This window comes from Nilaparvata lugens, chromosome X, assembly GCF_014356525.2.
Source record: "Nilaparvata lugens isolate BPH chromosome X, ASM1435652v1, whole genome shotgun sequence".
NCBI lineage: Eukaryota > Metazoa > Arthropoda > Insecta > Hemiptera > Delphacidae > Nilaparvata > Nilaparvata lugens.
The window spans coordinates 83,041,084-83,065,795 of NC_052518.1; the positions used below are offsets into that span (position 1 = coordinate 83,041,084).

General features: G+C 35.7%; 1 protein-coding gene across 1 annotated transcript in view; it reads right to left on the bottom strand.

Moving 5' to 3' along the window:
* The window catches only part of LOC120354487, a 32,168-nt gene extending 7,456 nt beyond the window's left edge, over positions 1-24,712 (bottom strand). Inside the window, exons 1-3 of the mRNA XM_039441760.1 lie at positions 24,610-24,712; positions 20,416-20,539; positions 1,114-1,192 (exon numbers count right to left, since the gene is read on the bottom strand). Coding sequence (XP_039297694.1) covers positions 1,114-1,192; positions 20,416-20,498 — 162 coding nt within the window. The 5' untranslated portion in view covers positions 20,499-20,539; positions 24,610-24,712. The remainder of the gene's footprint in view (positions 1-1,113; positions 1,193-20,415; positions 20,540-24,609) is intronic.

Here is a 24,712-nt window from a genome sequence, read left to right on the forward strand (position 1 = left end):
TTTTTTCTGGAAAGAGGCAACTTATACACTTGATATCAAGGATATGCAGGCCAACTATCATGGTCATAGGCATGTAACAGCTATTTAAGTATTAAAAGCGTAGAACTCGACTTGCTTGAGCAAAACAGTTATCCGCGATAATTTTGCGAAAGCAATAAAGAAGTTTTACGCTCTGATTACATACAATATTTTTCCTACAACTGCAGTATAATTTGCCTTTAATTCAGTTGTATGATTGACTCACCTGAAAGCTAAAACCCTGATTGATTGCCGTCATCATGGATGGCTGTATTGATGGAATAAATCAATAATCGATCAATCAGCTCGAAATCAATAATTTATCACACACGAAATTATTATTATTCTAGATTAATGACATCAATCCAAATAAATGTTGAGAGAATGTAATACAATATTCTTCTACTAAAATTGATCTTTTCAATTTTATTATCAAATGATTGATATTTGATCTGAAGTAATGAGGGTGGATTAAAAGTTTGCTTCCACAGGTTTTTATCTTGGGAACAATGCGTTCAACTGACATGACTAACTATTCAAAAATGAAGCTTGATAGATCTCCTACAATTTTTGTTTCATGGAGGTCTGTTATATTCCCAAAAATTTTCGAGATATTCGCTCTTGAAAGTGTAAATTGTTGGAATAACAGGTTTTTATTCAATTGTTTGATCTTTCAGGGCTTAGAAACTCTTCAACAATGCATCATAGAAATTAATTCCTATCGTAGGTTTGTATAGCATTAAATTCTCTCCAATTTCATGTTTCATTTATTCCAAGAAAAATTCTCTCTAAATTAGAAAATTAAACTGAATTCTCTCAAATTTGATGTTTTTTTTTTTTATTTCAAGTTTTCCTTTCATTCTCTTTCTCTCTCCGAGAGTCTCCTTCGATGTCAAGTGAGTGAACACGTGCTGAACACGTGCTGCACTTAGCACAGTGGGTATGGGTGAGGACTTTTGATATGTTTACCTCCTTACTACCCTTAACATAACTTCCAGGTCAAAAACGGGCTTCTAAACTTTTCTGTCTATGGCATTTCCTTGACTGGACTAAACGTTCAAGAGTATACAAATGAATATTTCAAGTTCTACATACCTTTAGCTCCATCACATAATTCCCATTCTCTTGCTGATCCCACACAGCCTCGAAGAATTCCCAAAATTCTTGGGGATAGCTAGAAAAATACAAAATTGATTGATATAAAATTACATCTTACTGTTTTTGTACATAATAAGAATATCATCAGCTGATGAAATGCACGTGTTTGTGTTGCAAAAATCTGTACAGTACACAAAATAAATTATAATTTTGGAAACACTCAGCTGAACACAATGGCTACGGTGTCAGATACACTTTTTTACCCTTCAAACTATCTGTCAATTTGTATTGAATTGCTATTAGAAGACTAGGTTCAGTCAGGTGTGGGTTGGGGTTAGATAGCATATTGATTGACGAGGATATAGGTCCTACAGTTCTCCTAGTATCTTGTATCTTAACATGTTGCTTCAAGCGTGATATGACAATGAGAAGGGGGTGCACCACCACACGCAAATGTCGGCCACCTAGGCCCTTGCCCATCGCGTTCCAGGGTGGAGAAAGTGGGTGAAGTAGGGAAAGATTTTACAGGTATTTGGATATGTATATCAGATCCCTACAACAAATTAATTTTAGATAGATAATGCACAGTCTGGAGCTACAAATTTATAGGAATTTGATGACAAGCAGTTTGGAGCTTCAAGTTCAGAAAATAGGGTTTTCAGGAAGTTAGAAAACAGGTGGACAGAGATTTAATATGGATTTTAAATAACTACATTAAATGAATTTTAGAGAGGTAGTATGCAGTCTGAAACTGCAAGTTTGAAACTACAAGTCTGGAAAATAGGTTTTCCAGGTAGGCAAAGTGTACAAGATGGGCAACAGATTAACAGGGATTTAATACAGATATTAAACCCCTATGACAGATAAATGCTATAAAGGTAGTAAGGAGTCTGGAACTGCAAGTCCGGAATATAGGCTTTCCAGGTAGGCACGATGTAACACAGGGTAGCTTCACGCAAATCTGTGAATGCATAGGGGTTTGTGTAGCAAACCTTGGTTTACTGCCATATTAATTACTTCTCATGATGATTTTTTTATTATTTTGAAACATTGTTGACATTCTGAGCCTTTTGGCTAAACTTGAGGTTGCTGAGAACGAATATGCAACCAGAATTTCTCTATTATGAATAATAATAACGAGAAAACCGAGCTGCTGATCCTCCAGCAACCATTAAAACAGTCATCCTGTAATGCAGCTGAAACACTTCTAGTTCAGACACCCATCTCAAGTGACAACAATGCCAAGCCTGTACTGCATCCTGTACTGCAGTACAAGGTTTAGGAATCATCAGCTAGTCTGTAACTGCTGACAATGGAAACAAACTACATGATGGGAATAACAGCAAATCTGTAACTGCTCTTATGGAAAAATAAATAATTTATCATATGCAATCTAGAACTGCATATCAAGTTTGATAGCCAATCTGTAACTGCTATTAAAGGAAAGAAAATTATTTTCACACACACTAATTTTTGCAACTGCATGTCAGGATTAATAGCTAATCTGTAACTGCTATTAAAGGAAAGAGAACTCCTGGCTGGAATGAGAGATGCAACACCCTGTACAAAAGACTCAAGGAGAGTGATAATAACAGTATACAGGGTTGCTGATGGTCTATTGCAGGCGCTTGACAGTGTAAGGAGAGAGAGAGATGGGAAAGAACAGTGGAGAGTCTTGACTTCAAACACTCCAGCCATCAAGCTTGAAGCTTGCTTAGAAAACATGGTGCAGCCAGGAATCTCGGCTATCTCCAAGTCCGAAGTTCCTGGTTTCGGTAATATTCGTACAGCCTTCAAAACAATGACAACAACATGCAACAAATAATTATAGTTGGAACAGCGCTCAATCAGATGATAGATTACATTATCAGACAAATTTTCTGACTCGAATAATGTTCTTTTTCGCCTCTGGCAGATTTTCCAGCTCAATGAATTCCGTATTAACCGGCCAATGACTCTCATCCATAGACAACCACTCAGGCCCCGTCCACCATGAATTGTGCTCACAAGGTCGCACGGAGTCAAGCCTCTCGACAAACAATCCGCTGGATTCTCCACACCTGCTATGTGCATCCAACGATCAATCAGACAATCTTGAATCCGGGAAACCAGATTTGAGCTATTTGCGACAAAAGTTTGCCACCGAGATGGTGATGCTCTAATCCAATGAAGTGTAACAGTGGAGTCTGAAAACGCTAACACTCCATCCACGTGACAACGTTTGCGAATTAACAACACAGTAGTGTTCAATAGCTCACTCAGAAGGACTGCCGCACAAAATTCCAATCGTGGTATAGTCTTTGAAGGAGCTACTTTAGACTTAGCACACAATAATGAAATCTGAGTCGAATGATCACTACTTTGCGTCTTCAAATAAATTACAGCACCATAGCCCAATTCTGAAGCATCACAAAAACCAATCAATTGTATGGGTGAATCAGATGATACTCCAACATATCTGGGAATAGACAACTTTGAAAGGCAATTGAACTCTCTTTGACAATTTTTCCACAATGTTCGAATCTCAATAGGTGCAATTTCATCCCAATCTAGACTTAATTTTCACAATAATTTCCCTATTAGACATTTCAGAAACAAAGTCAAAGGAGCTAGAAGACCAAGTGGATCAAATATTCTTGCAACAGTGGAGATTATGTTACGCTTTGTTGTGTCCTTCTGTTCTGAATTCACGCAAAAGTTAAATACGTCACTACTAGGCTGCCATTCAAGTCCCAAAATAGCCAATGTACTAGCCTCAAATTATTTTCCGAGAGAGGATTTTTCGCTATCCAACATTTTTGACAACATTTCCGGAGAATTTGATGCCCACTTCGTCAATTCAAAACCTCCCTTTCTAAACAATTCTTTAGACTGATGATAGAGCGCATCTGCTTCATGTAATGATGGAACTGACGTGACTAAATCACCCATGAACATCGAACACGGGATTCTTTTCTCTGCGATCGGAAAATTTTCACCCTCTTCTTGTACTAATTGATGTACTGTTCTCAGCGCTAAATAAGGCGAGGAAGTGATACCAAACACAACACAATTCAACTCTTAATTTCGACTGGGTCATCAGGAGAAAATCTCCATAAAATTTGCTGAAAACGGCGATAAGACTCGTCAACAACAATCTGATGATACATCTGTTTGATGTCCGCTGTTAAGGCTATCGCGAAAAGACGAAAATACAACAACAAAGAGAAAATATCCGTCTGCAATTTCGGTCCCGCATGCAAGACATCATTCAGAGATAGGCCTGTTACCGTTCTAGCACTCGCATTGAAGATAATGCGCAGCGGTGTACTTGTACTGCGAGCTTTAATAATACAGTGATAAGGAATATAATATCCCTGTTTATCTGACTAATCATTCACTAAAGACATATGACCCTGCCTCAAATTCAAATTCAAATTCAAATTTATTCCACAAAAAGGTACACATTACAAAATCAAAATACAAGTTCTCAAAAGCAAAATAACATAGTTATTAATATACATATTACACTGTATTATTTATTTTACATAGTGGATTTCTACTGGCAAAAGTATAACTTGTCCGCCAGTAGGAGTAGCAATAATTACATTATAACAAAAGTAAAAGAAAAGACATTACAGAACTCAAGAATTTATACCATAATTCCAAAAATAGGATGTCGAACTATTAGGGGAAAATATCTAGCCTATATTACGTTGATATTAAAGTAATAAGATTGAATTATCCAGTTTTTAAAGGTTGGTGGGATATATTTAATCACTTTTTGATTGGTGAGATCATTTGGGATATTATTTATAATTTTTGGAGCAATATAAATGAGCTGTTTTCGGATTAGTGTGAAGTCTGAAACGTAACATTCGAATTTATTTTCATTGTATCTGGTTCTATGTGCTTCATTATTTATTTTTGGAAAGCTATTTCTATATCTATTGAAGTATTTGAAGATGCTAAGTACATATAGTTGGCGGATGGTCATGACTTTCAGATCATTAAAAGCATTTATCGAGGCGTATAGTAAGGGTCGATTTAAAATAGTCTTCATTATCATTTTTTGAACGGTGAATAGAGATGAAAGGTGAGAATTGAAAGTACCTCCCCAAATTACTAATCCGTATTGCAGTAGTGATTGAACTATTGCGAAGTAAATCATTCTCATTCTAAATACATTCAGTACAGACCTAAATTTATAGAATTTCTAAGATATAAATTTCAATCTATTGCAGATGTAATCAATATGCCTCTTCCACTTGAAGCCCTCCTCGATTATAACACCTAAATATTTCAAGTGGCTGGTTTTCTCAATCTCGGGACAATTACATTCGTCGTGATCATTACTTACATTACAATTTAAAAGCAATTTAAGTTGGCAGTGAGTCACCTCATAACCTGTAATACTCTCAGAGAATGCAATGTATTTAGTTTTTTTTAATATTTAGGCTAAGGCAGTTTACGTCTAGCCATCTCTTAAGTGTGGAGATGCCACTAGAGTCATTTCTATAAACGCCTCGCCAAGTTCCATCCCCAAACAACAGTACCGTGTCATCCGCAAAAGAATAAACTTCACCACCATTGAGGTCTAACTTTAGTATATCATTTACATATACCAAGAACAAAATTGGGGAGAGTACTGTCCCTTGAGGTAGGCCGTAACCAGTAAGTGGAATCTCACTAACACTGCTATTAAGTGATAAAACTTGTTTTCTATGTGAGAGGTAGCTTTCGAATAGTTTCAATGGGATTCCTCTAATACTTACCCTATCTAACTTGATAAGTAATTGACTATGACACACTGTGTCATAGGCTTTTGCCAAATCCTGGAAGACAGCCAAAGTTTTTTGTCCTTTATTCAGAAGATCTGATACAGAATTTGAAAAATGTATTAGGGCATCATCGGTACTTTTATTATTTTGGAAGCCAAATTGAAGATTTTCTATTATTTTATTTGTGTCAAAGAATTTAGTAATTTGATTCTTGATTAGTTTCTCCATTATTTTGGACAGGGAGCTCAGTAAACTGATTGGTCTATAATTTTCTGCCTGACTTCTATCGCCTGATTTAAATAAAGGTTTTATCTTAGCTACTTTGAACAAATCTGGAAAAATCCCTTTCTCCAAACATTTATTTATAATAAAAGTTAGTGGGAAAGCAATATGATTAGCAATTTTATTTAAAGTTGAACTATTAATACCGTCAATACCTGGACTCGTATTATTTTTTAGGTTTGATATAGCATTTATCACATCTATCTGATTAACTGGGTTTAAGAAGAACGAATTCGGTAGCCCGGAGTTGTCTTTCTTATAATTAAATTGGAATACGGCTTGATTGTTATATTTCGGTATTTGATTTGCATATTTTTCACCAACACTAGTGAAATAAGAATTTAATTCATGAGCACTCAATTTTATGTCATCTCTTTCCTCCCTACCCTTATCAATAAGTTCGTTAATGTATGACCATAGTTTTTTGACGTTATTCCCACATTGGCCTATTTTATGTAGTAATCATCCTAAGTTTGACTGATCAAAGTACTCAGTAGGTTCCTATAGGCTTTAAATTCATTCTTCAAGCCAATGTTTGAAGGTTCTTTTCAATTGTTTAGGCATCCTGTCTCTTCTATTGATAGATTCAATCAACCCCTGTGTAATCCATGGCTTTAATTGTTTTTTTTCATGTTTTAATTTTATTTCCATTGAATATAGGTGTATATAATATGTCAACTTATTTATAAATGTTTCAACCATTAGGTTCAGTGTATTATTATCATGAACATGAGCGTTAAGGAATTCCCATTTTTCATTCTATAAAATAATATGATATAAGTTTTTCAAAATTTGTTTTAAAGATTTTATTAATTTGCAGGGTTGACGGTCGAGATACAGTACCAATTATTTTCATGTGTAACGTGGTTGCATAATGATCGGCTGTATTCATTTTAAAAATATTAGCTATTTTTGGTTGTATGGAATTATGTGTGTCTTTATAGAAAATATGATCTATGCAAGATTGTTTATTATCTATTACTCTAGTTGGTTTGTTTATCAATGATCTGAACCCATTTCCATTCATAATATTCAGATACTGCAGAGAATAACGGTCAGTGTTCAAGAGATTGATATTTATGTCACCCACAAAAACAATGTTACGATTAGATGGCAAAGAATTCAGATAATCATTCAAGTTAGAGATAAAGTTATCGGTATTGCTATTCGGAGACCTGTATACTGCAATCACCTGTAAGCTTAGATCTTAGTCAACCATAATTTCATGATACACAATTTTTACACTTTCAGAACGAGCAAGATGTTTTTCCAAGTTTAACAGTCTTCGTTTCGCCATTGAGAACGAATCTCCTAGATTATCAGACGATTTCAAAAACGGTAATGATACCACAAACCGACCAGAGTCCAAACGACGAACCAACGACTTAAATTGACTCTCACAATCAATTTCGTTCACAGTGAGAGAACTCTTAGCCTTAGGACATTCTTCAATTTCCCAGAATTTTTTTGTACGAGATTATCCAATGTCCAATGATGGATTACAAACAAACAAACAACTATCATCTTCATTATTGTCTAATGCGTTCACAACTGGTGCGCGGCCCATCACAATATGGCCAAACACACTGTTGACAGTTTTAACTGGGCCTAAACGTTCAGTAGACTGCTTATCTTTCAACAATTCTGGGATCAACTCGGCGCCAATAATGCCATCAATATAGCTAGGTAAATAATATTGCGTATCAGCAAGATCAAGACCCTTCAAATACGACAATTTAGATCTATCTACTCTTCGAGAAGGCAATTTATCGACAATATGATTTACGACCAAAGCTTGTACAGAAAAAGAAATAGCTGGCTCTTTGAGAGAGGAAAGCATAAAGGCCTCACCCCCCACAGCATTCGACCCTCCGCTGAAAAAACTAACTGTTGTCGCCAGACGTGTTATGGGCAAATTAAGTCGTTTACAAGTTTTTGTAGTAAGAAAGTTATACTGACTCCCAGAATCTAGCAGCAATCTAACCCTACCACGAATTCCCTGTCTACTCAAAACAGTAGCCACTACAGTAGACAACAACACAGTTGATTCGGCATTCTTACTGTCATTGACCTTGGTCGAACAGTTAACCACTTCCTTGTTTACATCATTTACATCACTCTGAGCCGATTTTTTATTAAAATCGAAATGCAATAAGGAATGATGCGGTTTTTCACACTGGTTACAACGCACTATACTAGTACATTCAATTTTTGATTTCTAATCAAAAATTAAGCAAACACTAAAAATTAAGCAAACAATATATTAAGCAAACACTTGAAACAACATGACTTGTCTTTGACAAAACGGAAACGTTCCCACGGTGACAATTTCAAAAAAGAATGACAATCAAGTAAGCTATGAGTACCTTGATTACACTTCAAACAATTTGACTTTTCACGAACATTACCAGTCAAAGTCGTCCCTGATTGAACCGCCAAAATCTTAGAATTTGACAAGTTCTTGACTGGCTTCACACCACTTGATGATTCGAATTTATTATTTTTATCACATGGCAATGACTTGAACTGTCTTTCAACGAAGTGTACAAAATCTTTGTAAGTCAGGACGTCCTTATCTCGACAAGAAATCTCGAACACTCTACGAGATGTTGGATCTAACACTTTCAATCCCTGGTACGAAAAAATACAATCCTCCAAACCCTCATTTTTTACCCACTTCAAAGCTGTAATAGAATTACAAAATCTACCTAATATCGATGCCAAGCCCGCCCTAGATTCAACCTTCAAACTTTTGAACTGAAATATTTCATTTCAGAAGCGGGTCATTATAACTGCTAACCAATACATCCCAAATAATTTTGTAATTGGTGGCTATAGGTGGAAGATGTTTACAAATATTTGCGGCCTCATGAGTAAGCTTTGAAACTAAATACTGGACCTTATGTTGATCTGATAAAGTGGTATTATCATGGACTAATGATTTGAATAATTAAAAAAACGTAGACCATTCAGCCTGACATCCACTAAAATTTGGCAATTGAATTTTCGGTAATAATTGTTGTTCATTAGCTACACTACTTGCTGAAACTGTCAGTGAAGCTGCTTGCTTGGTTTCTGATTGTTTTTTATTTTTTTGACTGTTTTATCGATAAATGAAATCATATCTAAATGTGAGTCATTGAATTTAGGGACATATTCTGGGTCTACACTCATTAATCTTAAATTCAATACTATCATAATCTGCAACTGTTGCTGGAATTAATCTAGCCAAAGTTAAAACATATTGAGCTGTTTTCTGATCAGATACATTTTTACACAAATCAAATATATGCTGTATTCTCTGATATAATTGTTCTAACTTCACCCTATAAATTTTCAACATTGCAGGAATAGTTTTAGGATCTAATTCTCCTTGCATATTCATTGTGAATAGCTTTTGTTAGCGCCAACAATAAGATAGTGATGAACAAACAACTTATCTGTAGACACAATCCTACTGATAAGCACAACAAAGTTTAGCGTGTCTACTCTAAGCTCTTGAACTTGTCGATTATAATACAAACAATATGAACAAACTAAAAATGCACATATGAGAATTTGAGTACAATTTAGGCCCGGAGGACCAACAATAGTTATACAAATTTCTGATTAAATGGACTGTAATTTTAATCGGTTTAATATTCAATATATTCTGGCAGAAGAATACTAATGAATCTGAATCCATTCATGATGCAATGAGAAACTCTATTATTAAAACTTACCCCGGCTGATGATCTATGCTGTAAGTCAGAGTGATTTTTACCTATAGGTTTGGGTGGTAAAAAGGTAAAGAAAAGAATTAAGGAATAGAGAAATGTAAATAAATCACTTGACCTCTGATGATTTGAGATGTAGCCAGGTGCAGAGAGTTATTGAATCATGTATGGAATTCTGCTTCTCAATTTTACTATTAATTCACTACCTACTACTTTCGATATAAAAAATACTCAAATTCTCACATGTACTTTAAAATTAATTATTACTCCCTACGGTCAGAGACACAGAATTAAAATTAATAATTTCTGATAGAAATACAAACAAATCAACAAACGAGTCGAACTATCCTGTTAATGGAGGCAGCTTTTCGAACTGACTGAACTAAAAACTACAAACCAAACAATTAAACAATTATGCACTAGAGTGCGCCAGTAGATGGGGAAGATTCGAAACTAACTTCTCAGCGCCAAACTCCATTAAATTCAAATGGTGTCAACAATAACAATGCCTTTTTGTTCCTCCAAGCATAGTGAGATGCCTGGAAGAACTGTTTGCCCTCTGGAAAACTCCCTTTGTGGTCAGATCACAACAGAGAATGGTGTCAACTGGAGTGGTAACTTATAGGAGAGGTGTCTTCCAAGGAGATTCATTAAGCCCTCTCCTATTCTGCATTTCACTGCTGCTCTGAAGAAAACAAAGGGCTATTGCTGTGGCATGCCAGGAAACAGGATCCATAGAGTGAGCCACCTTTTCTATATGGATGACTTGAAGATTTATATGCAGCTAGCAAATCTGACCTCAAGTTGGCTGTAGGTGTGGTGCAGCGATATTCAAATGATATTGGCATGCCTTTTGGGTTGGACAAGTGTGCAGTAACTTATCTCCTGAAAGGAAGGTTACAGGGCCTGGTGCAGGAAATGGAGCTTATTGATGGAAGCATAATAAGAGCCCTGAGAGCTGGAGAGTCATACCAGTATCTGGGATTTGATCAGAATCAAGCCCAGGATGCTGTAAAAATAAATATGGCTCTCTGCAGTGAGTATAGGAAGTGACTCAGGATAACTCATCTGAGTTATCTGGCAAGAATAAAGTTGGAGCCACCAACATGCTCGCTGTGCCAATTCTCACCTACTCTTTTGGAGTGGTTAAGTGGAATCGGAATGAGCTCCAGGACCTGGACAGGGAAACCCAAAAAAGGATGCACATGGAGAGAAGTTTACATCCCCACTCTTCTGTTGTCCAAATATACCTGCCAAGGCATGAAGGGGGCAGAGGTCTACTTGGTTTGGAGAATCTGCACAATAGGGTGGCCTTACAGTTTGCCTGCAGCATACAAAGATGCTCTGATCCCCTTATGCAGCTGGTTAATGACCATGAAGTTGCAGGTGTTAGGGGCCTTCAAATATAAGGCAGCACAGCATGCAGCAGATACCCTTGGTCTCAATTTTCGCACTGATCGGGAGGAAGAGCATGAGCCTAATCAGCTCAGGGCTAGAATAAAGACAGCTGAGTCCAGACTCCTGTTGCAACAACATAAGGACAAGTCCTTGCATGGTGTTTTCTACAAGCATGTTGAGGAGCAAGGCTTGTCCAAGTCACTGACTTTTGCTTTTCTGAAGTCAGCAGCCCTGAAATCTGAGACAGAGAGTTTCATACTGGCATGTCAAGATAGTGTCATCAACACATTGTCATACCGCAGCAGAGTAATGCACATGGATGTTCCTGATATGAGTTGCAGGGTGTGTCATAGAGCACCAGAGATGATCATGCACATCCTGTCTTCTTGTTGTGTGCATGCAACTGCAGGCTACATCCAGCAACATAATTCTGCTCTGCAAGTGCTCTATTACCATCTTAGACACTCATATGGTATCGACAAAACACCAATGCTGCCTTATGCCCCAGGGGAGATTGAATCTGTTGTGGGGAATGATGGGTGCCGAATTTATTGGGATTACTCATTCTCCACCACCAGGCTTTTAAGAGGCACAAAGCCTCATATTGTCCTCCTTGACATCACTTCGAAGAAAATATATGTCATTGAGTTTTCAGCACCAGCTGATGGTAACATTGTCACCAAAGAGGAGGAAAAACAGACGAAATATCATGACCTACTAATAGAGCTGCACAGGCTAAACCCAGGCTACTCTGTGAGAATGGTAGTGTTGATTGTAGGTGTACTGGGGGGCATGAGATCCTCATTTTTGGCCAACCTTAGAACGATTCCAGTCTGTGAGAGACCTGCTACTGTACTTGCAGGTCAGATGCAGAAGGCTGTCATTCTTGGTTCATTATGTCTACTCAGAGCAAATGATTTAATGGTAATGGACCCAGTATGATTGTTTACCACATGGACATGTGGAGCAGTCACTCTGGAAAAATCGCTTGTCACTCTTCCTTGGGGGTCGGAGCCCAGGGAAAGGGTGGTCAAGCAAAACCTCAAACAGGGAAATAATAATAATACAAATAATAATAATGTCTCTGGTTGAGGGTACAACACGACCAGAGGAGTTTATTCAAATTATAGACATGATTACAAAAAGCATATAAGCTACAATTATTTACAAAGTATCAATACAATTGGTTGATTATTTGCTAATCTAAGAAAATGTGGCCCCCACTTATATATATGAATATGTGTCGGGATGCCACTAATTTTGTTATTGTTTAAGATTTTATGCCAAAAGTAAAAAATCATAATAAAGATACATATTGCAAGTCATTAGAAGTTCATGAAAACCACATTTATATATACAGATTGGAAAAAGAAAATTGATAATCTAATATGTGGAAATTTTATAAAAAATTCAACAAAAAAAACATTTATTATACTCATGGGAAAAAAATCATTAAAAAGAAAAAAATAGAATGAAACAGTATGAAAACTTTTCATAGAACTAATTGTTCTCCATGATTGATTCTATTGGACAGGAGCCAGTTTTTTGTTTTTGATTTGAATGAATTGATTGGAACTGCTTCTTTAATTGGCAGTTTATTAAAAAATGTTGGTCCTAAATATGTGGCTGACCTCTGAGCAGCTGATGTTGTCATCCTGGGAATTGCCAAGACCATGTTCCTTCTGCGTGTTCTATGCAGGTGATTCAAATTGATGAAGAATTATGGGTTCTTTCTGGTGAATGTTAGAAGTCTGTGAATGTAAATCTGTCTTATGCTGAGGATGCTGTATATTTGAAGATGCTCCTTCAATTCCAGGTGCTCTCAGACAGTGCACCAGGCTTCCAGGACTTGACCTTCCTTGACACACATGGGTTGCACTAAACTGCATCCAGACATTACACAGTAGATGCAAGGCATCTCTTTTTAAATGGGGCTTCATAGATTCTCCAGGATGCGATTGTGGAGCTCCATTGCAGAAAATGAAACACATTGTCTATGAGTGTAACAGACGTGCCTACTGGTGGGAGTAATGATTTTACTGTGGCAGCCCTCGGGCGATCCAGTACATTTCAAATTTGCTTGTGTACTTATGAACAGTGCAAAATAACAAGGACTTACAAAAAAATGTCATACCCTACATATGTATAATGAGAGGAAGCAATTTCGCACATGTTGAAAAATGCACAGGGAAACACAGCAAATTGAAACTGCTACTTCAGGATAAGGAACATTATCAAAGATATGCCAGTCTGGAACTGCATATAGGAATCAATAGGTAGCAAATATGTGACTGCTATTAAAGGAAGGGAAACAATTTCACACACGCCAGTTTGAAAACTGTGTAGGAGAACACTGCAATTTGAAACTGCTATTTGAGGTTATGGAGAATTATCCAAGATATGCTTGACCAGAACTGCATATAGGAATCAATAGCAAATCTGTGATTGCTATTAAGGTAAGGAAGTGATTTCCACACATGCCAGTCTGAAAACTGCATAGGGTAACACTGCAATTTGAAACTGCTATTTTAGGATAAGGAAAATTATCCAGGATATGCTAGTCTGGAACTGCATATAGGAAACAATAGAAACAATAGATCTGAGACTGCTATTAAAGGAAAGGAATCAATTTCACAAATACTAGTCTGTTATCTGGATAGGGAAACATAGCAATTTGAAACTGCTATAGAAGAAAGGGGAAATCGTTCAGGGAAATGTCCCCTGATGTCACCGCAATTAATACAAAAATACCTTTAATGCCACACAGACCGATATAATTAATTGTGAGATTGCTCACCAATTCCTATATTACAATTAAACTGCGTGAAGCGCCGGGTCAGATTCTTAACCAATTAAAGAGCTCTAAAATAATACTTGAACATCGCGCAGGACCTGGGAAAATAGTGACCAATGCAAACAAAGTTGAAGCTGTATCATATTGATACCCTATGGGTTTGATTAAACAAACTAAAGTTCCCTATAGGTATCCTTACCCAACAGGACGGCGTGCACACCCCAAGTGCGAGAAGTCCAGTACCAATTTTTTCATGCAAAATTTCCTTGTGCTACATACAGAATGGCCCACAAACCTTTTATCTTCGGTTTATTTTCCAGTTTTCAGCTATTTCAGCCAAATCTAGTGAACTGACAGAAAAATTTGCTCTTGCCTTTTTTCTACATTATAAAATTCTGAATACAATGAGATCATTCAGAACTATCTATCTCCAATGAGTACTGAGTTATAATTTTTCAAAAATGAGTAAAATTCAAAGAAAAAAATAAATTTGTTGATGAAATTCCGTTTTTGATCAACAATATATTCCGATTGGTTGACTTTTAGATATATCATTCAATATCCCTTTGGGCGTAATTTTGTGCTCTACAATTTGATACCAGGTAGAGCGCTCTATCTCATATAGATATCCAGGTACACCTGACAACAATACATTGTGAAAAACACCTAATTTTCAGCTTCAACCATCATCACTAACTCTATTGTCCTCACATTGATACTTTGCACAATGACATAAGTTTATGAGATTATGTTCAATAGGAATTAAGTGCACCTAACACTTCATGCCGACTCCTTTAAAAGTACTTGTTATACAAACTCTGTTGAAGAAAATAAAAACATAAGCTTGAGTGAATCTTTCTCAGATGTTAATGCTGTAACCCAAAATCGACAGGCAATTGTAGAGAAATCCGTTCAATGCCAACGTTGCGGATATAAAAAACACTCAAATTCTCAAGAATGTCCTGCAATAGGAAAGACTTGTCATAAATGTTCCCGAATTGGACACTTTTCCCATGTGTGTAAAAGTAAAACGCTCAAAGAAAAACTAACTACGTCAACTATTACTGCAGCTGGTATAGCCAGTAATCTTTCTAAAGCTACAATTATTGTTTCGGTGAATGGAATAAATACACCAGCTCTTATTGATACCGGAAGTGTTGCTAGTTTTATTGATGAAAAATTTGCAAAAACAAATAAATTTAAAACTGCATCAGATTCTTGTTTTATAAGATTTGCATCTGTTCAACATAACACCGCTACAAAAGCATGTGTTTATAGCAATATTGTGTACAAAGGAAATGAATACAACAATATTAAACTCTTGGTATTAAAAGAATGCTGTTGCAATGTGATACTTGGTCACGATTTTTTGATGAATCACTCTACAATAAGTTTAGCATTCAATGGTAATAAACAGCCTCTTGTAATAGATAATAATTCTACAACCACACCACCCTTGAAAGATTGCCTCTTGGTGGAGGCCATGATAAAACCATGTTCCCTTTTCAATGACTTGACTCCCGATTGCCACCCAATAACTACCCGATCCAGAAGACACCCACAAGATGACTATGAATTCATGAAGAATGAGGTCAATCGCCTCCTTACAGAAGGAATAATTGAGGAAAGCCAGTCCAGTTGGCGTGCCCAGCCTTTCATTGTAACCAATGGACAGAAGAAACGAATGGTCATAGACTATTCACAGACTATTAATAAATTCACAAATTTAGACGCATACCCTCTCCCATTGATCGAAGATCTTGTAAACACAATTGCCAAGTACAACTTTTTTAGTACTGTAGATTTCAAGTCAGCTTACCATCAAATACCGATTCTTGAGAATGAACGACATTACACTGCCTTTGAAGTAGGCCGAAAACTTTATCAGTTCAAACGAATACCATTCGGAGTAACCAATGGGGTAGCTGCCTTCCAACGTACAATAAACGGACTTATAGAAAGAGAGAATTTGAACGACTGCTTTGCCTATTTGGATGATGTTGTCATTTGCGGTTCAGATCAAGAAGAACATGACAGAAATCTTAAGAAATTTCAACAAGTAATTGAATTGTATGGCTTGACTATAAATGAAGAAAAATGTAAATTTTCAAAACAATCATTGAAGTTCCTTGGGTATGAGATAAAACATGGAGAAATTAAACCTGACCCAGAACGCCTTGCACCACTCATGAACTTTCCACCCCCAAGAAATGCTAAAGAAATGAAACGACTCATGGGATTACTGGCTCATTACTCCCGATGGATTAAAAACTTTTCTCAAAAGATTCACCCCCTTGTCCACATACAGAAATTCCCTCTATCTCAAGATCAGATGGAAACTTTGGAATTGTTGAAAAATGAAATTGCTTCCGCGGTACTGCTCTTTGTTGATGAAAATGTACCATTCATAATTGAGACAGATGCATCAGATTTTGCAATTGGTGCAACATTAACACAAAATTCTCGACCAGTAGCCTTTTTCTCACGAACTTTGTCCCAAAGTGAAACCAGGCATTCAGCTGTTGAGAAAGAAGCCTATGCCATTGTGGAGTCTATAAGAAAATGGAGACACTATTTACTACGAAAACAATTCACTTTGATCACTGACCAAAAATCAGTCACATTCATGTTTGGCACTCAACACAATAGAAAAATAAAAAATGAAAAGATACAAAGGTGGCGCCTAGAATTATCTGAATACAAATTCAACATAGTCTACAGACCTGGAAAAGAAAATGCACCAGCTGATGCACTCTCTCGTATATGTATTACAGCTGGTTGTTCAACATTGAACTCAGCTTTGGCAAAATACCATGATGAACTTTGTCACCCTGGTGTAACTCGTTTCTACCACTGGCTCAGAATGAAAAATCTCCCCTATACTGTAGATGATGTAAGGAAAATTTGCTCCAATTGTGCAATTTGCTCTGAAATAAAACCACAGTATATGAAGACAAAAGGAAATCTCATAAAGGCAACAAAACCTTTTGAACGAATTAATATGGACTTCAAAGGACCCGTACAATCAAAAACAAGAAATAAATACCTACTGGTGATGGTTGATGAGTACTCAAGATTCCCTTTTGTATTTCCTTGTCCAGACATGACTGCGAGAACAGTCATAAATTGCCTGGTCTCATTAATATCAATGTTTGGCCTTCCAAGCTATATTCACACAGACAGAGGAACATCCTTCATGTCAACTGAGTTGAAGAGCTTTCTTGGATCAACAGGGATAGCAACTAGTAGATCAACGCCTTACAATCCGAGAGGGAATGGTCAAGTAGAGCGATATAATGGAATTATATGGAAAGCAATAACACTAGCTCTAAGATCACGAGGACTTGATTCAAATCGGTGGGAGGAAGTGTTGCCTGATGCACTTCACTCTATTCGATCTCTTTTGTGTACTACAACAAATTGCACCCCTCATGAACGAATGTTACTACACATGAGATCCTCAACAAATGGACAGTCACTACCATCTTGGCTAATGAGCCCAGGACCAGTTTGGCTGAAGAAAATGAACCGAAATTCAAAGCAAGATTCATCAGTAGAAGAAGTTGAATTGATTGAGGCAAACCCAGAGTACCTATGCTCACATTCGTCGCCCTGATGGACAAGAGTCCACTGTGTCGCTCCGTCATCTTGCCCCTAAGATAACACGAAAATCTAGCCGGGTAGAATGATATGATAAACCATATGTTTTCGTTGTCATTGATTCATTCATAAATATCAAATGTTGTTGATCCGTTACTAGTAGAAAGTCATGTTCAATTTTATTTGATTAAAGCTCTACAAATGAAGAGTTTACTTATTTCAGTGACAGTACGCCTTACAAAAAATAAAACACAAACAAGATATTTTAAACATTTTTCTGAAACTCAATGAAAGTTATCAAGAACCCTTTTTTATTTTATAAATTCACTAGTTTCAACTATTTTCAACTCATTAGAGTCATCCACAAGTGTAAATAGTATGATGAATGAATTAAACAACACTGATTAATGCTAGTTCATGTTCATATGATTGATTACGTTATCCATATTATGATTCTGTTTTTGGACTGCCACATTTCATTGGAAAGGGGCTATCCAAATCAAATTGAATAGTTTTTATTAATAATTGTTTTATATTCAATCTTTTTGCTGACGAGATATGAAGTTCCTCTCAGTCTACCGCTTTTATATATTCATAATAGAATATTTCTATGTTAGATTTATATCTGCATGATCATGATTCGATTCTATTAAGTGTTCAGCAAAAATTAGTTTTTGGATTGTAAAAATTTTATTGAAAATAGGGTTGTTCAAGTCAAATTGAATTAGCCTGTGTTTAGTAATTTATTTCTAAGAAAGTATTAAATAGATCTACTTGAATGTTCAAGTTTGGAGCATTTGTGATTATTTTCAAATCAAGTGACACTTATGATTTTGATATTTGAGAATGGCATAAGTGCTCGAAACTAGAAATGTTCTATGAGATATAACAAGGGTAGTAGTGATTTTCTAAAATTAATTTATTTCTTTCTAATTTTGCTGCTGTATGAACATGGATTTCTTTATTTCCATTAAGTCTACCGCTTTTATATCTATATTCAATGTTAGAATTTAAATCTATATTGTAATGAGTTGTAACTATTTAATATTTGATAAAATAAAAAAGGTACATGGTCACTTCTACAATGAGTTTGGTGTGATGGACGCAAGACAACTCTACTACCAAAATTATTTGCAGACTACACAAAAACCCAGAAAGCTTTCAAAACAGAAACCACTGTCATAACACAAGAAATAAAAACCTTCTTATCACGAACGTGGCTAGGTAGGCAACATACCAACGACACTTCAACCACCTAGCACCAAAACTCCAAAATTTACTTCCTCTACACATGAAGATAATAGAAAACTCAAGAAAATTTTAATGCGCCGTTAAAAACTGGATCACAACAACTGGAAGACGTTATATAGAAAACACAATTTCGAACAATATGTGAGCTCACTTACCTAATGTATTTGCACCCCCACTCTAAATATAATGTAATACTACTACACCTGCTCTAGAACATGGGCTTCCCATAGTTGAGTAGGTCAATTTCCGAAACAAATGCAATTTATTTATATTTTTAGTAAATTTCATTATTGTATTTTTGAATATTGTGTACATTATATTGATTAGATTGCTTATTTGTATAAATGGAAATAAAATTTATTATTATTGTTTCAATAATTCTAGTAGCCCTATAGAGAAAAGAGACAATTTTTCTGAATTTTTCCTTGTCCCCGAATAGCTTGAAAACACCCTATTCGAGGTGAACTGAAAAGTTTTGCTGAAGTTGACGCACTTGAACATTGCACACCTGAACCTATATTTTTACAAAAGCAGCACTGTCAATAGATAGGCCTATACTAGAGATTTTATCAATTTTAGTAAACTACAGTTTGTAAATTTGCAGTTTACTCATTTTATTTGTAATGATGTGATCACACATTTTAGGGATACTCCGTATTTATAGGATTTTTATCATGATTATGAGATTGGTACCTATTTGCGACCAAATATATTGTGACAAATAGACTTAAGGACAGGAAGGTGCAGGGCAGGGGGTATGGGCGAAAGTTCGAGAAGATAGAACAAAGGGCAGGAGTCACATTGCCTCCAGCTGAATGCGGCCAGCCACTCTCCCTCTCTGTTCCTCTCACTCCATCTCACTCACACCTATTAACCAGTGGAAGGTTTAAGACTTCTGGAGAATTCGAGAACATTCTATGGAGCTTGATTGACAGGTGGTAAACAAGGGAACGTCTCTGGAATGATCTAGAAAGTTCGCAGCCAGAGGGACAACTTGGACATGTGAGTCAGTATTGAGTTTATGGTGAATGAAGACAAGTGGTGTGTGAACGAACGGTAAAAGTGTAGTGTTTTTGACGAAGTGGACTCTGTGTTCAGCAAAGGAAGTGTTAGTGTCAGTTTAATCTGTCAGTGTTTGTTAATCTTTTAAGAGTTGAAGAAATCAGAAATTTGTTCTGCTAGAGTGTTAGTTTATTTTCAGTGTGAATCGATGGACTTTTGATTGTACTGTAGTAATTTTAATATCGCGGTGAGTCTTATAATCTAGCAATCATTGTTTTATATGTCTCTGTAAATATTCGTTTAGTCTGTGCCATAAACTATTAGTTTAGATTATTTTAATAAATTTCAGTATAATTTCCGGTTGTAGTTTCACTCAAATAAATCCCAAACCAACCCTGTTAAAAACGTCTCAATATGTTAGGTCTATGACTCACCCTCAACCACCAGCTAAATACATAAAATTGAATATCTAGCTAGTGAAAACAATCACACTCACCTTAAGACGTCCGATTCCTGGCATTCTCGTAAATACTGTAATAAATCTTTTTGTGCAAGTAACAACTGCAATGTGCCGTTCATAAAGCATTCATTTCCATTGTTTGTTATTCCGAAAATGCCAGCTGAAAAATACAATATTGATAATGTTATTTTTTTACTCACAAGATACAACATACGGAAGGACATGATATTAGAGATGGAATTAATAAGATATTGTCAGTTCCACATGTGTTCTTATAAAATTAGAGGTCTAAAGAGAGGGTAAAAGAAGGTGCCATACTTGGCCGGCTAGAACATAATTTTTATTTAGTGGAGAGTTGGCAGGTGCATCTTGCCTTGGAAGGGGTGGGCACCCCTGTATTATTTCACTGAAGATGACTACATAGGTGTTCAAACATGTTTGTGTTTTCCTCCAACTGAATTCGTTATATTTGACTCATCTCTGTGGTTTTATTACCGTAGAAATTATATTAATATTAATGGTGAGAAAATTGTGGTAATGCGAAATGAGATATTATTTTATGCTTCATATAGGGATAGGTTATACGTTTGGCCTAGGTTAAACCAGCCCACGTTGGAACACCAAAATTCAAACAGCTATAACTTGGACAAAAATAAAAAAATCCACATTTATTAAATTTATATTTATTGTATTTGCTTACACTTTCATCCTCGAGGATGGCAACTGTATTGATCGTCAATTGATTTTTTACTTTCCTTGCTCTACTACCATAGGTAAGGAAAGTATTGCTTTCCAAAAAAATTAAGGTACCTCAATTTCAAGTTTTTTATACGTTTCAAGGTCCCCTAAGTCCAAAAACATGATTTTTGGGTGTTGGTCTGTGTGTGTGTGTATGTATGTGTATGTGTGTGTGTGTATGTGTGTGTGTGTGTGTGTGTGGTGTGTGTGTGTGTGTGTGTGTGTGTATGTGTGTATGTCTGTGAACACGATAACTCTATCCCTAATTAACCGATTGACTTGAAATTTTAAACTCAAGGTCCTTATACCATGAGGACCTGACAATAAGAAATTCGATAAAATTCAATTCAAGATGGCGGCAAAAATGGCGGATGATTACTAAAAAATCATGTTTTTCACGGTTTTCTCGAAAACGGCTCTAACGATTTTCTTCAAATTTATACCATGGGTAGCTATAAGCCCTATTAACTGACATGAGTCTCATTTCTGGGAAAATTGCAGGAGCTCCGTAATATTCTTGAGAAAAATGGCGGATAATTTACTAAAAAACCATGTTTTTCACGATTTTATCAAAAACGGTTCTAACGATTCTCTTCAATTTTATACCATGGATAGCTATTTATAAGCCCTATCAACTGACTTGAGTCTCATTTCTGTGAAAATTGCAGGAGCTCCGTAATATTCTTGAGAAAAATGGCGGATAATTACTAAAAAATCATGTTTTTCACGGTTTTCTCGAAAACGGCTCTAACGATTTTCTTCAAATTTATACCATGGATAGCTATTTATAAGCCCTATCAACTGACATGAGTGTTATTTTTTGGAAAATTGCAGGAGCTCCATAATATTCTTGAGAAAAATGGCGGCTGATTACTAAAAAACCATGTTTCTCACGATTTTCTCAAAAATGACTTGACTGATTTATTTCAAATTCTCTTTATAGTTATTTATCAGCTCTATCAACTGGCATGAGTCTATTTCCTGGGAAACTAATGGGGTCCACCCCATCCTCGAGAAATGGACTTTGTAAAATGACATGAGTCTTTTGTCCTTCTCGTGCAAGAGGTAGGTAGGTAGAGCAGTTTATAAAAAGAACACATAGTCGAGATTTTCATCTGTAGAATAAACAAAAACCCAGCTTAACATATACAGCATATTCGAGTATTCATTGCTACTCAAATAAAATGCAATGAATATATTTACATTTATTGTATATATGATGTGAATATGTATACAATATATACTGACATATATATTGTGTCAGTTTATTTGCCTTAACTGACAATTAAGGCAAATGAAAAACGATGTGACGCGCCGTAAAAGGTTGTGCACATCGCTTTTAAAAACTTTCAGAGCCGGTTTCCAAGCCCGGGATTTAGTTAAGTTCTAGACTTTAAACAGCTGGAGTCAGAAAATTAGTTCTCCGAAACGGGGCGTAGTCAAAGTCCACGTTTAAATTAAAGTTCGAAAAACTATAAAATCGAACACAAAATAGAATAAAGAGATAATAGTGTAAAGTTTCAGCCATTTTGAATTATTTGGGAATGTTTCATTTCGTCAAGGAGAAACGTTTCCAATTATAGAAATGAGAAAATAAAGATTATCATAAAAAATGCAACTATGCCCCGTTTCGGAAAGCCAATTTTCTGACTCTAGCTGTTTAAAGTTTAGAACTTAGCTGAATGCCGAGCTCGGAAACCGGCCCTTAATGGATACATTTTTTCAGAAAGTTATCTTGATTTGGATACTAGAAAGTCTAGTTACCAAAATAGGTTAATAGGTAAGTCAGAAATCAGGGTTATTCAGTTCAAGAAACAAATGGATTATTTTAACAACCAGTATTATCATAACTAGGATAATAAAATTAGTTTGCAATAACATCATAATCTAGTAACTGAATATTTAATCTATTTTAGGCTACAGGTAGCCTAGTCTGTAAAATAGCTAGGTACCGGTAGCCTTGATGAGCACCGATTTCAAAGTATATGTTTAAATATCGATCTGCATATAATAATTCCAATAAGTGTAGTTGATAAAAAATAACACTTACGTCCAATGGCCGGCTGCCCTTCTTGAAACATTTTCAAATTTCAAAGCTCAAAAGTAAAGAACGTACGAAACTTAATGTCAACAATGGAAGTGCAATAAACAAACAACAATGAACAACAATGGCTACCAGCTGTAAAACTTATTGTTCCAATAAGATTCAAATTTCATCTAATCCCAAATTTTGGTTGAATCACTTCCGGCTCCTGGTATCATAATTATTCAAAAAATCTCTCGTAGAAATAGAAATATCACACATTTTATTCAATAAATATTTTTGAATAATTAATATAACTTAGTATGTCACATTATGATTGGAATAGCAATAACAAACTAGAATAGAAAATCTCATGAAAATTGCAAAAAATGAGATATTATTATCATTAATTAATCATTTTAATGATATATATTAGTAAAAATAAATTAGAATAATATATATTATTCATTATTAGTTATTTTTTCAACAAATTTGAAGGTTAGCGGAAACTAATCAAGTAGGCACTATTACAGTTTGACAAAAAAGACAGACCAGTGATTGGTCAATAATTTGAAATGCTTTGAAAGCGGTAAATTCAAATACCTACAAAGCTGTTGGCAAAACTCCACATTTACAGCAAAATTTATTTATTAAAACAGTTGCATCATAGCCAAGTATAATTTGAATCTATTATATAAAAGCGTAATGGCACTGATTCACTCATTCACCATGAACAGAACTAAAAATCTAATGGACCAAATACGTTAAATTTTGGCAGGTATATTCAGTTAATTTTGTTGAAATGACGCCAAAGGTAAACCCAAAACCCTTTTCCCTGCGTTTTCTAAGCTTTCTCAAGATTTCATTGAGGTAAAATATTACCTTGCTAATCTGACAGAAAACTTTGTTGTCCGTCAGCTTATCTTAAAAGATAAGTGACTTCAAATTACAAGACAAGGACCGATTCCTAAGAATATTGTATCTTGAGCGATGACTGTACGACTCTAGCCACGCGACAACTGTATTAAAGGCTATTACTGTCTATTACTGTATATTATTGTAAACTCTAAATTATGTCGACTACAGTCGTCGCTTAGAAATCGGACCTACACCCTGCATGAAATTATAAAGGAAAATCATAATAAAGTATTGTAATGAGATTCAGGGTAACTCATTCAACTTGACGGCTACAATATTCAGATACGTCTTCCGGAAATTTCAGTCCCCAACAAGTTCTCATTAATTATTTTATCAAAATTAATTTTCTTTCTATGGGCGTAGAGGGAATGGAAAATGCATTCCTGCAACCCCTTAGTGGCTCCGATAATGCTATTTATAGTCTCTAAAAGGAAATTTCTTGAAATTGGAAGAGTTACCAGAAAATTATTTCAATTTTCTTCTTACCAGTAGATAATAAATCATTGTATCTTACTCTAAACTTAATCTGATAATAAATAAGGCTTACTTACTCCGCAAGCAACTCTGCAATGGGTTGCTGGAAGGCTGCAGAGAATAATTCTTTTGTCATTCTCTGTCATTTTATCCTCATCCTGGATACGAAGTCATTTGAAT